This window comes from Mesoplodon densirostris, chromosome X (assembly GCF_025265405.1).
Source record: "Mesoplodon densirostris isolate mMesDen1 chromosome X, mMesDen1 primary haplotype, whole genome shotgun sequence".
Classification (NCBI taxonomy): Eukaryota; Metazoa; Chordata; class Mammalia; order Artiodactyla; family Ziphiidae; genus Mesoplodon; species Mesoplodon densirostris.
Genome location: NC_082681.1, coordinates 81,007,449 through 81,024,058, shown reverse-complemented (window position 1 = coordinate 81,024,058; position 16,610 = coordinate 81,007,449). Strand labels below are relative to the sequence as shown.

The following is a 16,610-nucleotide window of genomic DNA, read 5'->3' as shown; positions in this document are numbered from 1 at the left end:
AGGCCCAGCCCTGCTACTGAGGCTCCGGTAGGCAGGTCGAGGCAGAAAGGCTATGTCATGACCAGGGGTGACCAGCTTGTGAAGCAGGCCTAGACACAGAGTCCTCTCTTCTTTCCTCTGTGCCCTCCCCACCCAGGATGAGGCGTTGGCACACTCAGGAGCTGCTGCTGTCTTCCCAGGCTTCCCAAGTCTGGCAGCATAGCTTCATCTGCCCCATTTCCCACCTGGTCTTGGGCTCACCTCCCGAGGGGCACTGGGCATGTTGGCAGTGGAATCTGAGGCTGATTCCGGGATTGGTGGTGGTGACTCTAGCTGGGAACTTGGGGGCATGGTCAGGGACACAGATGAACTTTCTTAGGCCTAGAAACCTCTCAGAGGACTGTGAGTGAAGAGTGGAGTCCCGGCCGTCCTGAAGGTTGCTGTTTTCCAGGCATGAACCAGCTTTTAACCAGGAAAGAATTAAGTAAGCAAGTAAGCAAGAAGGTGCTGGAAATGTGGCGAGTCAGTAAGTATGGTATAGGGAACTGGGCACAGGCTTAGGAGACAGAGAAGTCTGGGGCCAAATCCTGCTTCTACCACCGATCAGCTCCATGACCTCAGATGAGTCACTTCCCCCTGAGCCTTAGTTTTCCCTCTTACATAAAATAGGGATTGTGGAACTCATCTCAAAGGATTGTGAAGGGAAATGCTTCTACCATGGTTCCTGGCACATAGTAGGCACTCGGTAAGTGGCAGGCTGTTTTCCATCCTCAGGTTTTGCTGTCCTGCCATGCACTTCGGGCAATCCTAGTCTCCAAGCTGGACTATTGGTGTGTCCCTGCACCTTGTTCTTGTCTCTCCTTGCTCACACCCCAATAAGGGGTCCAGCTGGGAGCTGAGAGACCCTAAACAGCTCCTCGTCTTCTCTTTCTACACAGATCCTTCTCATCCTCCAGGCTCTGTCCCTGAAAGTGGGAGGAACGCACTTGTCCCTCTTTATTTCCCCCCAAATAGAGGTCCACTCTATGAACCAAAGAGATCATCAGAGGATCCAGTGGGGAACTCAGTAGATCAGCCTCCTACTTAAGTGAGAGAAGGACAGGAAACTGTGTAAATGGCGAGCACTTTGGGAATGTCGCTCACCTAATTATCTCCATAAAGAAGCAGCAAGGAGACTTTATGTCCTCGGCAGTCGCCGAGCCAACCCCAAACCCAGACCTTACTCCTAGTGCTCCCTCATCCTCCCCATACCGGGCCGCGGTTCCAGCCAAGGTCACCACCCCTGTCCCGGGTCTTGCGCTCGAGCGCGTGTGCCAGGCTCGTGTGTGCCACGCTCCCGTTGGAGTGGGCGCTCTCAGTCTCTCCCAGGCACCCGCAGTGCTATAGAAGACCAGTAGGGGGAGACATTAGCACGTGGGTACATCTGCTGAGGTCCAACTGGGGAGAGCGGGTCGGACCGGGAGGGTCTGAGCTATGCGATGGAGCCAAAGTTATAAGCAAGGAAGCAAGGAGGGGCGGGGAGAAGGGGCTGTAAGACAAAGATCCAGATGGCGAGGCCGGGAGGTGCTGGAGTCCGGCGTCTTGGGACCAGGGCGCCAACTTTTGCTTTTTCGAAAGGCGCCTCTGCCCTACGCCCTTTCCTCTTTGCCCTCGAGGTGTCTTTCTTTATCGAGGTGCCCTCTCATTCCCACTGGCCTATCCCAGGGCCTTGCCCGCGCCTTCAGACAGGACAAGACTCGAAATCTGGGCCCATTAGCGTCCCACAAGTCTCTTCTCCAAAGTTGAGATTCCCAAGGCCTGCTCCCCAGGGGCGAAGAACTCATCTTCCCAACTTTCCCGTACTTGACCCCTCTGAGACTCCACCGCCCACCGCTATCCGTTTGTTCAGGGCTCCGGGTCCGGGTCCATGTGCAAGCGGACACTGCACTGCGAGGGCGGAAGGAGGAAAGCCCACCAGAGCCCTACGTGAGATGGGACCAGGAGTAAACAAGCTATCCTTGTCACGGAGGTGGGCACGGAGCAAGGACTTCAGGGCTCGCGTGTGTAACAAAAAGAATGGTAGTACTTTCCCGGGAAAAGTACTGAGCCTGTTTGGCCCAGGTCAGTGGGCCGGAGTGTCGACCAGGCGCTCGGGGAGGAGAGCAGGCCGACAGCTCTAGAGGAGCGCCAACTTCCCACGGGCTGAGCGCTCTGGGAACAGGACTAGGCAGGACCCATCCATAACCGCAGGAGCCGCACACTCAGATTGGTGCCATCGAGAGCGCGGCGACCTTAAGAGCTCCCTAAAACCCCGCCTCCTTCCTGTTCTGGGGGCGTGGTGCAGGGCAAGGACCCCGTGACGGAGCTTGCTATTGGCTAAGATGCGTAGGGTTGGCCTTGCGTACGCCTGAGCAGGGGAGTAGACAGCTCAGCGGCGGCGGAGGGAGTGTATGCGCGCTGGTCAGCAGTGGGAGGTGTGTGAGCCTCGCACTGACCGTAGAGCCTTGGGCGCAATCGCCAGGGAGCTAGGACTCGGCGACTGGGCTGCCGGGCCACCCGGCCTAGGCTTCAGAGGCGCAAACTGATGGGACTAGCTCGCTCGGCAGTGTCTCCGTGCTCTTCTAAGTACACTGAGCGGGCCCCGCGCTGAAGTCGAAGCTGTCGGGGGGCGCGCAGCCCGGAGTCCCAGTGTGGCCTGGAGGAAAGGAGCCCGTGCCAGGGCGGCCCGGTCGGGAGCCCCCGGACCGAGCTCGTGTGGTGGGGAGACTCCCACTTCTTCCCAGGGGTGCCGATCCCGGGGCGGTCGAGGCGTCCGGGCGGCCACCGAGTCCCCAGCGGTGAGACCCCGTCGGGGAGAGGTCGCGCAGTCCCAAACAGTCTCGGGGAGCCGAGCGGAATCGGACGGGATCACCCGGGGGCGCAGAGCCCCCGTCGTGCTTCGTGCGGCGGAGAGGCCAGTGGAGCGAGCCCTCGGAGGCCACAGCTCATGCTCGGGTTGGGGGCGGCTGCCCAGTGAGTCCTCCTGGCCGGCGGGGCGAAGAAGAGCGACACCGAAGCCGGCGGGAGGGGAGCACTTCAAGGCCGGCGGCTGCGGAGGATGGGCGCCTGAGCGTCTCGGAGCGCAGCGCGGCACGGGAAGGCGAGGCCAGCTTTGCTGAGGAGGCGCCAGGGGATCCCGAAGTGCAGCCTGCCCCAGGGAAGATGGCCCGGCCTGGCCAGCGTTGGCTCGGCAAGTGGCTTGTGGCGATGGTCGTGTTGGCGCTGTGCCGGCTCGCCACCCCGCTGGCCAAGAATCTAGAGCCCGTGTCCTGGAGCTCCCTCAACCCCAAGTGAGTAACTTATCTGCTCTGGTCCCTGGGGGTGGGAGGCACTCCTTAGGGGTGAGGCCGCGCGCCCCCGAGCGCCTGTGGGAAGGTGTTCGGAGGAGGAGCGGAGCCCCATTTTGTCTATGGCTTTTTCGAGTGTGTTTCCCTGCGGGCGGGCGGGGAAGGGTGCGGTGGGGTTGGGTGGGGGCAGTTGGCTGGGTTGTGACCCCTCAGCTTCCCGGCCCTCTCCTCCGCACGTCCCGGATCAAGTCGAGATTGTCGCGCCGGGCGGAGCTGGGAGTCTGAGCGCCCTTGAGCGCACCGGAGAGCTGGATCGGGGAGAGAAAGCAGCCCTCTCTGGGGCCCCTGGGAACGTGGCGGTTTTCGCCAAGAGCCGCTGGGGGCGGGGGGGGGGTGGTGGTGGGCGAGCTTGACCTGGGCGGGGGAAGAGGCCGGAACACAGGTTCCCCGTTTGTTTAGCTGTGAAGGGACCGTGGCGCGGGACTTCGCGCTTGAGGCGGGTGGCAGTGCCTGTATCTCCATTCGGGCTTCTCCCATTTTCATTTCTCTTTCTTCCCAGTTTGCTTCCCTAGCTTTTCGCTTTGCCGTCTCTTCTAGCCTCCCCCCCCCCCTTTCTCCCTGCTGGGTCCGTGGAAGGGCGGGCGCCGCTCCCAGGCTCACAAAGGCGGCGGGTGGAGAGGGGCGGAGTGGGAGAGAGGTTTTGTTGGGGGGGGGTGTCGATCCAGCGCTCGTCGGGGGTCCAATGGAGCCGGCGGCAGAGCTTCCAGGGCTGGCCGGGGTGGAGAGTGGAGGCCGAGGTGGCGAGGGAAGTGGGTGGCAAGCAAAGGATTCCTGCCCAGGCGGGTCTCACTGCCACCCCCCCGTCCTCAGATTGGGGAGTTGTGCTTAGCTTTCCCAAAGGGGTTGGGGAGGCAGCTATGTAGAGGAGATCCTTTCTTTTCTCCCACCTCCTTACCCTTCACAATCCTCCCCCACCTCCCAACAGCACACACACCTTTCAGGGCGGTGGCTCAGTGGTTTCTGGGCTGTTAGTGGGGAGTCGCTGGATTGTGTAGTGACCTCTGGACCTTTTTCTCTTTTGGCATCCAAGACTCAGGTTGGAACCCAGGGTCAAAATTGCTCTTCCTTCTTGTTTTCTGGAGGTCCCAGCAGTGTGCGGACACCCCACTTAGTGGGAAACTGGGGGCCCTTGGCCTGCCCTCTGTGCTCTATGATTCCTGTATCTGGAATCTCTTCCTGTCCACTCTTATGGGCTCCCCGCTAACTTCCTGAGCTCCTGCCTGTCTTGACCTCTTAGGTTCCAGGGGCCATGCACCTCTCAGCCCTGGAGTGGGAGAGGGCGGCTTCTTTAGTTCTCTTCTCTTTAGGTTAAGGTAGGGTCCTACTTACTGGTTAGTGGGATGTCTAAACCAGGGTCAGGGTACAAGGAAAGGGATTGACAACGATTTTTCCTTAACCCAGAAGCCAAACTGGGCCCAGTGCTCTCCTAACAGCAGGGACTCAAAATGGTCTGGCGGCCTGGGGCTGCTCAGACCAAGAAGAAAGGCTGTGAAGTGCCCAGTTCCCTCCTGTAAAGGTGGAGGCTGGAAATGCTCTCTCTTGAGCCAGGAGAGCTGAAATCAGCCTGGGGTAGCCCATCATAGGGGCTCATGGGAGTGACCTAATTGCTCTCTCGGGTCTCTAACCAGAGATAGCAGGCAGCTCCACAGCTGGAAAGGAGCCTCCTGCAGAGTGAGGTGGGGGGTGGCTGGGAGAAACAAGATCTCCCTGAGCTTCACCCTTTTTGTGTCTTGAGGCCTGAGTGCTCTGGAACGGTTTGCAGGTTTTTGAGATCTGCCCCATTCCCCGATCCACTTCAGGCTGAGGAGGGCAGGCATCCTGGGGGTGGTGGGAGTGGTGGCTGAGGCCTCAATAGGACTTGCACGAATTCCACCCTGTAATTGAGCAGATCCTGGGAATGGTGGGGGACTGATACTGGTGCCCCTGCTCGCAGCCCCCCCCCCCAGAGTTCCATCTATGCTCAGGGGTCTGGAATGCAGCCTGTCTGTGTGTGTTGGCACGGGTTTGGGGGAGCAGGAGGAAGGCACTGCCCTCAGCTTCACTCTGAGCTCGGCGGGCTGTCTCTGCCACTGCGCCCAAGCCTGGGACTGCCACAGCCTTTCAAATCAACGGTCTTTTTCTGTCCGTCTCTCCCTCTTTGCCTCCTGCCCGACTTCTCCCTCTCAGGCCCTTGTCGGTTCGCCCTCTCACATCCTGTGTGAGCCGCGTTCACCTCCCCTTTCCAGCTCTGCTTGCCCGCTCTCCCTCTTTCTCACACTCCCTCTCACTCTTAGTCACTCTCTGCCTCTTTTTCTCGAGTCCTTTTGTTTCTCGCACATGCCCGTGCTCTCCCTCTCAGGCTCATTTTCTCTCTTCCCTCCCCTCTTCCTCCCAGCTTTTGGTCTCTCGCCTCAGTCCTGTCAGGAGCTGGCAACCCCCCCCCACCACCACCGAAATCTCCCAGAGCCTATAAACCCTGCTTAATTGCTTCCTCCTTGGTAAAAAATCAAAATAAAGAAGTGGTGGGGCTGGGGGTATGTTTCCAGGTTCCAGGGTACGGGCAGCCCCAGCCCTGACCGGGAGAGGGGAGCCGGAAGGGCTGACTCCAGACTCCCAGCCTCTTTCCCAAATTGGTGCTGTGGCCTTCCAGGGTGGTAGTCCCTGGGTGGCAAGAGCTTGGCCCCTTGTCAGATTTGCCCGATAAGTGCAGGGTGGGAAGGTGGGTCTGGGCCCGTTAGAGGTTGGGAGGAACCAGAGTACATGTGCATGCTTGTGTGGGGTGGGGGGGCTGTGATGGAAGGTCCCAGGGCAGACCCCTCCTCCAGCCTCCTCCCCTGAGAACTTGGGGCAGCCGGCAGGCCTCATACTTGAGTCCTCAGCCAAGTCCAGCTGCTGCAGTTCAGTCTCTCAGTCCCATTCTGACCCCTTCCTGCCCCCCACTCAGGTTCCTCCACCTCCAGAGAGTGGGAATGTGCCTGAGATCATATTACACCTTCCCTGCAAGGGGCGGTGGTGGGGGCTTCAGCTTGGCATCCAGGACCCTTGACTCCATCCAGCATGGGTGGGGGCAGCTGCAGACCCCAACCCAGGCTTGCCTGCTACAAGCCAAAGAGTTGGTCCCAGCCCCCTCACAGCTGTTCCAGCTCACAGTCCTGGGGAGGCCAGCTCAGGGGGCCCCTTTCCGGGGTGGCTAGGGACCTGACCTCTTCTACTCTGTGGCTGATTGGCCACAGGTGGGGGCCTGAAAGTGATGGGAAGCCAGCAGCTCCTCTAAAGTTCCCTGTTCCCCTCCCTCCCTCTCCCCACCCCAGGCAGCCAGACCTGGGGCAAGAAGGGCCTGGTGAGGCTGGACTGGAGGCTGAATCCAGGGTTCCCTTTCTCCCCTCAGGCTCTCCACTGCCTCACCAGCTATGATGGATGGGGATGAGTGGGCTCTGGATACTACTGTGCATCACTGTTTTCTGGTGTTGGGAGTATGGAGTGGGTGGGCCAGCCAGGAGGCCGCTGGTTGCCATGGGAACAGTAGGTTTGGGGGGAGGGTCCACCCTGTGATTATTAGGGGAGCTGAGGTAAGGGGATGCTCACCAGCCATATTCTGGGTTCCTTGCCCTGGGCTCTGTAGCAGCCCCTCCTGGGTGGGTTTTCACTGTAGTTGTTTTGGGTGGCGGTGCTAGGAGCCAGGAGTGTGGCAGGCTCGTTCAGCTTCTTCTAAATGGTACTGTGCTTGGTGTGCTAACTAACAGTTGGGCAGTACCTTGCTACCTCCAAAGCATCCTCAGATGTGAACTCACTGGATGTTCCCAACAGCCCTGGGAAGTTGGAATTGCCCATTTTCCAGACGAGGAGGCATTTGCCCAGGAAAGGAAAATGACTTGTTTAAAGTCAGTCAGCTCGCAGTGGGGAGAGCTGTGCCTTGTGCCATTCTTTCCACACCATCCCACTGCCTTGGAATCTGGGAGAGACTGGGTTTCGGAGGAGGCGCTGGCTTTTGCCCCCGGCTTTCCCTCTCCTCACAGGTGTGTGTGCATCTGTCCTTGTGACTCAGGCCCTGCCCACGTGGGATGACCAGTGCTCCAGCTTCCTCATTGGATCTTGCTAGGCCTACCTCTGAGGGCAGCTTGCTCGGGGTGACCTGATCTGGAGGCAGCCAGCTCGATGCCTGGCACTCTCCCTCCCGGGCTCTGAATAGCAGCCTTGGTTCCTCTCTGGGCCAGGAATCTCACTGCCTCTCAGGGACCCCACAGAAAGCAGACAACAAGGAAGGGGCTGTTAAGCCCTCAGTGGGCCCTAGCATTGGCCAGGTGGGGCAGAGGGGAGGCATAGTTCAGTGTAGGTGGGGGGGGTGACTTCCTCTGGGGCTCTCCTGGCTTCCCTGCCTCCGACAGTGCTGTGTGTGTGCCAGGACCCAGCTGCTGTTCCTGCCCACCCACGCCTGGGCGGGCACTGCTGGGACATGCCAGGCCTGCTCCTGCTGCCTCGGGGGCTGGGTGGAGCTGGGGGAGTGAAAGAGGAGCCTTTAATTTGGGGGCTCCCCACCCTTGCTGGGATGAGAGCACACTTGAGCTCCAGTTTGGGGTCTGTCCTCCACTGGTCCTGCCACCCTGGGGTGCAGGCGCAGTGGTACCGGAGTCACTGAATCAAAGCTGTGGCTAGAGTCTTCTACCAAACCTGGGCTGGCATGGCCTAGGACCAGGCTCTCCCTTTGGCCACTCTCTGACCACAAGTCCCTAGGGCCTGAGGGAAGGATGAGAGGGAAGGAAGTGTGGTGGAACGTGGGCAGCTTTCTAGGCATGACCCCCAGAGCTCCAAACTCTCTCTGCTATAGATTTTCTGTGTATGGGTGGATAGGGGCTTATTAACTGGACAAAGAAGCGGGGGGGGGGCAGTTGGCCTCTGACCAGCACTGGCCACTACCCCAGACCCTCAGGCTTCTTCTCTCCCAGGATTCTTTTCAGCAGTCATGGTGATGCTTCTAAGCTCAGTAGGCAGGCTGGGGGAGAGACTTGGGCTAGGGTAGAGGGGAAGAGGCAGGCCACAGACAGGAGACTGAATGCCAGGCTGCCTCCCCTAAGTCCTTTTACTCCCTGGGGTGGCTCCCTGGGGTCCCGGGGGCTATCAGAGGCTAAGGAGGGAAGGCCTCAGGGGTTACCATGGCGACCTGCTGCAGGCTTCCTGCTGGGCCATGTCAATCCCCTTATTTTCCAGAAAAGGGCTTTGTCCGGGGGTGGCCCCAGGCAGGAAAGCTTGGTTTGATAATGGGGGGAGTAGTAGTTTTTGAAAACTGGGGGATAAAGAGTTTAACTAGGTACTCTCTTCCTCCTCCTCTCGGCCCCTACTCCTAACCTGGTGGGTACGAGGGGAGACCTGCAGGGTCCCCACTGTACAGGATGACTAGCGTCGTACCTGACCTTGGGCTTCACTCTCACGGGCTGCATACCCACACCTCGTGGCCCCTCACCACTTTCTGGGGCTTCTCACAGGCCCAGAAGCACTTTTCTCAGTGGTGGGGAAGAAGCTGAGAAGGTACCATCATGGGGGACCAGGGTCAGGGAAGTTGGGTCTCATCAGGCTCCTCTCCCTTCTGCACTTTAGGGGAAGGTGAGTTTCCCTCTGCCAGCTGCTATGCAAATGAACTCATGAATATGTATGACTTCTGTTCACTGAGGTTGATGAGAGTCTGAGGGGTGTTGGGGGCAATAGTCCTCTCTCCTCCCCCTCCCCCACCCACTATGTAGACATCTGTTTCCTCGGTTGTCTCTGGGTTCCAGGGCTCCAGAACCTGAATGGTGATGGGAGACTGCTCAGGGTAGACAAGACGCCCTGGTGAGTAAGGTGGGCCAAGTGGTTAGAAAAGTGAGCTGGCCTGTACCCCTTTGTGTGCCCTCTACCTGCTGTCATCTCCAGGTATGGTCTTGTGGAGGTGCAGCTGTATAAGGATTCAGCCAATGTTTAAGGTACCCTTAGACCCCTAGGAGTTAACATCCTGGGTGAGTTTAGGCTCCTCGGGTTGGCTTTGAGCACCCCTCTTCAACAGGAACATTCATCTGGCTACTCATTCCCTCACATGAGGAGCCTGGACTCAGTAGGTCTCAAAGGTTCCTTCTGTCTCTAAGATGTTAGAAGTTGTCTAATCCTACTGCCTGGATGGAACCAGTATGAAGATTGGAAAGTGAAAAATGCCTTAGGAATTATAGAGGCTTTGGTGAAACTTCTTGGCTTTTCGTGGCGCATGGAGTTGGGGGCGTTTTCTCTCAAATGTTTGTGTGGGCCTCCATCCCATGCCTGCTTCCTTTTCTGGCCTTCTGGAGTGTGGTAAAGCTAGGTACTAAGGCGGGTGAGACCTTCTTGTTGTCGCTTTTACCCTCCTGCACAGAAGGATGGCAGGTCCCAGCTTAGTGGAGCTTCCTTGGACGTGGAGAGAGGGCTGCTGGTCTTCATCCACTTCATCTACTTGGTCTAGTTCCCTTAGTCACCTCCTTGGGTATCATTTCCCTCCATCCGGTGAGGATACTGAGCTCCCAGGAGGCCCTTGTGCCTTGTAGCCCCCACTGTGGAATGGGCCCTCAGAGAGTAGAACCATGTTCTTCCACCGTTAGCTTCATTCCCCTGAAGCACTGCCTTCGGCCTTCATTGTCCTTTCTGCTAGAGAGTCTGTCCCCCACTGGATGAAGCCCACACTGCTTGTTGTGACCCTGGCCTTTCAGTCTGGCCCCAGCTGAGCTTTACCCCCTCTTCTTCTGCTCCTCTCTTCCCATCACTGGGCCAGTCACTGGCCTGGGTTTTGTGTCCCAACCACTGCCGTCTACTCTTGCTGGATACTGACTTCTTATTCCTCCCCCAGGACCCGCTTTCATCCCACTCTTTCTGTGGGACCATTTCTGACTGCCCTGTCAGATGAGCTGTCTCCTTCCTCTCTCTGCCTCTAGCCCTTGCCTTTTGAGCCACCGTCCTCTCACATAGCCTCCAGATAGCCTGGTGCTATCCATTGCTGCAGCGTGGGCCACTTACTTTTCTGAACCACAGCAGACAGTAAGGTCCTTGAGGAAGGAGCTGTATCATCTTTTCCTCTTTCCCACCCAAGAAACAAGACTGGGCTCATAGGTCCTTGGTGTTAGTGTCTGGCCTCCTGCCTCTTGGCAGACCACGCTATTTCTAAGCAGGAATCATGGTTGAGTGCCAACTATGTGCTCTATACATGCCATCATGCCTCCCCTCCACCATCCTTGGAGGAGGGGCTCTTCCCACCCCCAGTTTGTAAGTGAGGACGCTGAAAGATAGGGAGATCAGGCAGCTCATCCAAGGTCACAGAGCTAGTAAGGGCCACCATCTATCTGATTCCAAAGTCTGTCTTCTTTCTCCTACATTGTACTGACTTGCTCCCAGGCTCAGAAATGGCCGAGAGCGCTTACTGTGCTCAGGCAAGGACAGGATATGAATCGGTGGCCCCAGGCAGCTGCCCTCCCACTGCTATTTCCCAGTGCCTGGCCTTCTGGATTAGAAGACGAACCTGGCTCGGGAGGCATTTGTCCATCTCCTCTCAGGATGGGGAGCAGAGGCTGTGTGTGTGTGTGTGTGTGTGTGTGTGGTGAGAGTGGATTAGAAGGCAGATGAGCGAGGTTCCTGGGGCTCTGTCTTATATGATCTGTTGTTCCTGCTCAGGCCTCTTCTCCCCCTTTCTCTGTTATCCTTTGCAGTGAGACTGGCCAGATTTGGGGATTCAGACTTTTGCATTATGGGGGTGGGATGAGTCCTGGTAGGATGCCAGGCAGTGGGAGTGGGGAGTGGAGAGAGCTGTGTGGAGCTGTACCTGGCTGGAGACTGTGCCCATTATCCCTTGGCTCTAGGCAAGGCCTGTTCCTATCTCCCCATCATGCCCAAGATTAGCAAGGATGGGGGAGAAGGCATGGGGCCAAGATAGGTTGTGCATCCCTAGCCGTTGGCTGGGAGCTGTGGGGGTGGTTTCTAGGGCTCATTGTGTGTGTGCTTCTTTATGTGTGTCTGTGCGCATGAACGCATATACACGCGTGTGTGCTGGGGGGCCGGTAGCAGAGGCTGTGAAGGAATGTGAGTATGTTGGGGGTGCGAGGAGGACAGGGCCGCCACATCCAGGCAGCCCAAGCCTGACATCTAGGTGCCCAGCCCGTCTGCCACGTCAGCCCCCCTGCGGAAATGCCACATTAGGACAAAGGGCTCCCCTAGCTAGGCAGTGCCCCACCCTGCCGAGCAGCCAAAGCCTGGCAGCCTTGCCCATGGGCCACCCCTTCCACACCCTGCTGGCAGTATGCTTCTCTTTCCCCGCCCCCAGCATAAGGATGGAGAAAGAACAGAATGCCTGTGCTCGCCATCTCCACCCAGTGTTCCCAGCCTGGCCCTCACTGTCTGCTCCCCTGGTTCTGGGGATGGCCTGAGACCCCCAACCCTGAGGCTAACCATCTCTTCCCTCTTGGGCAGGTTCCTGAGTGGGAAGGGCCTGGTGATCTACCCAAAGATTGGAGACAAGCTGGACATCATCTGCCCCCGAGCAGAAGCTGGGCGGCCCTATGAGTACTACAAGCTGTACCTGGTGCGGCCTGAGCAGGCAGCTGCCTGCAGCACCGTGCTTGACCCCAACGTGCTGGTCACCTGCAATAGGCCAGAGCAGGAAATCCGTTTCACCATCAAGTTCCAGGAGTTCAGCCCCAACTACATGGGCCTGGAGTTCAAGAAGCACCACGATTACTATATTACCTGTGAGTCCCTGCCCACCACGTGGTTCTTTCCTGTCCTGTAGCCGTGGGAACTTCTGAGTAGTGCATCGAGACTGCACACAGTTCAGGCCCAGCCTGATCCAGTCCCCTTTGAAGACTGGCGTGCTCTCCTCCTAGTCTGGCCTTGGAATTCTGGCCCCAGCGTTTACCAAGGGGCCTGCTGCCCTGGCTCTAGGAGTTGGGTGGGAGAGGACTCTGATTCGTGGTGCTCTCTCTCTTATTTTCTTTGCCCACCTAAGATCTAATCTTGGGAATGGCAGAATTGGCAGAGCTTCAGCCTTTCTCTTCATGGGAAACTGAGGCCCCAAGAGGTGAAGGGGCTTCTTGCCCTAGGTCACACAGACAGTTAGGGGGCGGATTGGGTTTCCAACCCAGTTCTCCTGACACCTAATCTAGGATTCCTTCTAGTCTGTGGAGATGCCTTCCTCACCATGCCAGTTCTAATTGCTTGGCCTCTGAGCAACATCACCCAATGAGGAGACACATGTAGCTTCCACTGAGAAAGAAGGAAGGGCCAAGGCCTTCTTTGGCCTTGGTCATGATAGGGGAGCAGCATCCTCGTGGGAGGGGCTAGTTCCTGGACTCTGTTCCTAGTGGGAGGAGAGAAGTAGAAAGGTTCATGGGTGGGTGGGAGCTGCTTGCAACTCCCTGGTTCCCAGTTCTATTCTTAAGGGCTTAGACATCACTAGGGCTTCTGGGTAATGCTGGCAGACCTCTTCCTCCTCCTGACTGCTCTGGCCTCTTGCTGCAGCTACATCCAATGGGAGCCTGGAGGGACTGGAGAACCGGGAGGGAGGTGTGTGCCGCACACGCACCATGAAGATTGTCATGAAGGTTGGGCAAGGTGAGCACCCAGGCCGAGGGCTCCTCAGCTAGGCTTTTGCAACAGATGCTCCTCACTGGGTGGGGGGGGGGCATGGGGAGTAGTGGCAGAGGGGGCAGTAGGGATAGGGGACCTGAGGTCCAGTATCCGAGCCATTCTTGGCCAGTGGGTGCTATGTAACTGAGGCACCTAGGCTGCCGGAGCTCCCCCTTCACTTGTTCTCTCCCCACCCCCAGACCCCAATGCTGTGACGCCCGAGCAGCTGACTACCAGCCGGCCCAGCAAGGAGGCAGACAACACCATCAAGATGGCTACACAGGCCCCCGGTGGTCGGGGCTCCCTGGGTGACTCCGACGGCAAGCACGGTGGGTGTATGGGAGTCTCCCGGAGGGCAGAAGCCATTGCCCGGCTGCCCTTTGAGGCCCTAGCTCTGAAGGAAGGCAGGGCACGGCCCGAGATCTGCCATGTGTCCCCTGGGACCCCTGGCTGACCTTCCCCTCCCTTCCCTCCGTCCCCCATCCACAGAGACTGTGAACCAGGATGAGAAAAGTGGCTCCAGTGGGAGTGGAGGCAACAGCGGGGACCCCGACAGCTTCTTCAACTCCAAGGTGGCATTGTTTGCGGCCGTGGGCGCCGGCTGCGTCATCTTCCTGCTCATCATCATCTTCCTGACCGTCCTGCTGCTGAAGCTGCGCAAGCGGCACCGCAAGCACACGCAGCAGCGGGCGCCCGCCCTCTCGCTCAGCACCCTGGCCAGTCCTAAGGGGAGCAGTGGCACGGCGGGCACTGAGCCCAGCGACATCATCATCCCCTTACGGACTACAGAGAACAACTACTGCCCCCACTATGAGAAGGTGAGTGGGGACTACGGGCACCCTGTCTACATCGTCCAGGAGATGCCGCCCCAGAGCCCCGCGAACATCTACTACAAGGTCTGAGGGCCCTGGCAGCCCCGGCCCCGAGGGACAGTCGGCCGGGACTGCACCTCTCCATCCTCACCCACGTCCCTCCCCTTGCCAGCTGTGCCCATCTTTGTATTTAGTTTTGTAGTTTCTTGGCTTTTATAATCCCCCTTTTGCCCCGCCCCCTGGGCTTCAGAGGGGGGTGCTTGTGCCCCCAGCCCCCATGCTCTTGTGCCTTCCCCCTCTGGCCAGGCCTTTGGGCTCTGCGGGGGCACCCCTTCTTGGAGGGCAGGGTCGGACGCTGATGGACAGCAGGCAGGGAGACGCCCCCCCTGGCCCTGTGCCCCCTCGCCCCCTTTCTCCCTTCCCAGGACTTCTTGTCCGCTATCGTCACTGTTTTTAATGTTTCTGTGTTCATTTCTTTAGCTGTCAACTCATTTTCATCTGTTTTCTTTTTTTTTTTTTTTTTGAAGAAAAATGGAAAAATGGAAAAGACAGCCCCTCCCCAGGTTTTCTGAGCCCAGCCTTCCGCAGTATCAGGGGCCTGGGGCAGGATGTGGCCAGCCGGGAAGCATAGGATGGCATTTCTTTTATAAACTCGTTGGCATATTTTTTGGGGGAGGGGACAGGCCAGGGCTGTTCTTGCCCACGAGGGAAGACAAGAGTGCCATTGGGCAAGGTGTCTCACCCTCCCCCACTGACCCTCCTTCTGCAGTGCTGATCTTGGCAATGGGGTAGTGGCTGCCACCCTTCCACCAAAAAAAAAAAAAAAAAAAAAAAAAAAACCTTCCTGTGGGATACTTCGGCATATCCTGCCTCCCTCACTCTCACGGTTATTAATGTCTTAATTGGCTGTTGCCTGGGGAACAGGAGAGCTGCTGCAGGCAGGTGACCTCATGGGGGGTGGAGGGAGGTGAGGTGCCCAGGTGGCTATTTGCCCTGCAGAGCTGGGAGTTCCCCCCTCTCCTCTCTGCCCTGTTCTCCCCTCACCTTTGGCATCCTTCGGCCTGGTGGGGAAACAGAGGCCCAGGGCGGAGAACTAAGCGGGTATAAGGCCAGGTAGCCTGCTTCTTTTCTGGGCTCTAGCTCAGGTGGGTGCCCCCAAAACCCAGCTCCTGCTAGCCCCCCAATCTTGGGCTGGGGCTTGGAAAGAGGAAGAGGCTTGCCTAGGGCTGGGCCGGCACGCCGTGCACTTTGACCCCGGCTCCTTGCCAGCACGGCTGCTAATAGACTGCCACTAGCAAGCGCCTTGCAGGCACTCCCAGAGTGGCCATGGAAGGAGCTGGGCCTCCCACCATCCACTTCCACACTGCCTCCTGGCCAGCTGCCCACCCCACTGCCAGGTGGGAGAGGGAGCGGAACAGCCAGCCCCTTCCAGGTGGCAGTCGAAAGGGTTTTTTTTGTTTTTGTTTCTGTTGCCATTTGTGTAAATACTAGTCTTTTTTGGAAAAAAAATAATGTAAAGATGTTTTGTATAAACTCTGAATTATTTTCTTGTTGCTTTTTTCTTAGAAAAAATGAGAACTAAAAAAAAAAAAATTAACCACATGGAGAAATGGGTGTAAAATGGTGTCGTGATGTTGGGGAATGAAGTGTGAGTGTATGAGTGAGTATATGAGTGAGAGAGAGAGAGAGAGAGGGGGGAGAGAGGGAGAGAGAGCCCGCGCGCGCGAGAGAGAGAGAGCAAGAGAGAGCGAGCGAGAGAGCGCGTGTATGTGATTTTCATGTGCCCAAAACACTGGTGATCTGGGCTGGTATGGGAAGATGGTGGCTGTCCTAGTGGAGCAAGATGTTGCAAATGCTCTGTGCCCTTCTTCGTCACAAGTTCTTCTACCCTCTTGTTCTGCTGGAACCTGTGACCATATCCCCCTGTCTATCCTGTCTATCCTAGGCCACGGGCATCTGCCCTGTCTGGCACTAGGCTCAGCTAGAGAGAGTAGATGGGGGAGGGGGTGTTCCCTTGGGGACCTGGGCGTGTCTGCAAGTACTGCCACCACCTCGCTTGGGCTAAGATCTGGGACCTACTGGCAGGCCCAGCCCTGCCCTGCCTCAAGACACCTGGAGGTGGCTAGAAATAACTTCCCAGGAGCTGGGCCTCAGCTGTGGCCCGCTGGGTAACGAGGCTGCTTCAGGCTGTCCGGTTCGCTTCTTAGCCAGAAGAGCCTTCCTTCTCCTGCACACCAGAGCTCTCAGCATGGCACACTCGGGGACTTCTGGCTGACAAAGCCCTCAAGCTAGAGCAGCCCTGAGCACCCAAGCATCCGAGCATCTCCCTCCTGCAGGCTGATGGTCTGAGAGTGGAGCGAGTGCCCTGAAGAGGGTTTGGCCTCATTCCCACAGCAGAGACACAGGCTGGCAAGGCCCGGAGCAGCCTGCAGGTCTTCTGGGCGGGGGACTCCCTCCTTATGGAGATGGCTGAGACAGATGTCAGGAGAGGAGGACAAGTGGGATCCCAGCAGCTAAAAATGGGTAAGAAGGCACTAGAGGAAAGGAGGAGGAGGAAGGAAGGGGAGGGTTAGTTAGCGATCCAGAGCAGGAAGCCCCAGCGCACCAGCCAAGGAGCAGGCAGGGCTGTGAGGGAAGTGGGAAGCGCATGGAGGAGGCAAGGGAGGAAAGTCACGGGACCTGCAGGGTGAAAGGGAGGGAGGCTGGCTGGAGCAGGCAGGGCTGGGCCCGGCTGGGGTGCTCCCGAAGCCAGCTGGGGCAGAGGCTGTTTATTTGGTTTCTCATTAACCAAAGGAAGTGCCTGGATCAGATGGGGCCTCTGCTGCTTGACTGCCTGCCCAGAGCGGGGGCCCCTGCCTGGGCCAGGGGT

At 58.0% G+C, this 16,610-nt stretch overlaps 1 protein-coding gene across 1 annotated transcript; it reads left to right on the top strand.

Annotated features, from left to right (window-relative positions):
- The first annotated feature begins 2,394 nt into the window (after positions 1-2,394).
- Positions 2,395-15,286, top strand: EFNB1 (ephrin B1). The gene is made up of 5 exons (XM_060087728.1): positions 2,395-3,287; positions 11,775-12,052; positions 12,822-12,914; positions 13,130-13,258; positions 13,419-15,286. The coding sequence occupies exons 1-5, from the start codon at positions 3,160-3,162 to the stop codon at positions 13,829-13,831; spliced, it is 1,041 nt and encodes a 346-aa protein (XP_059943711.1). The 5' UTR covers positions 2,395-3,159; the 3' UTR covers positions 13,832-15,286.
- The last annotated feature ends 1,324 nt before the right edge of the window (positions 15,287-16,610 follow it).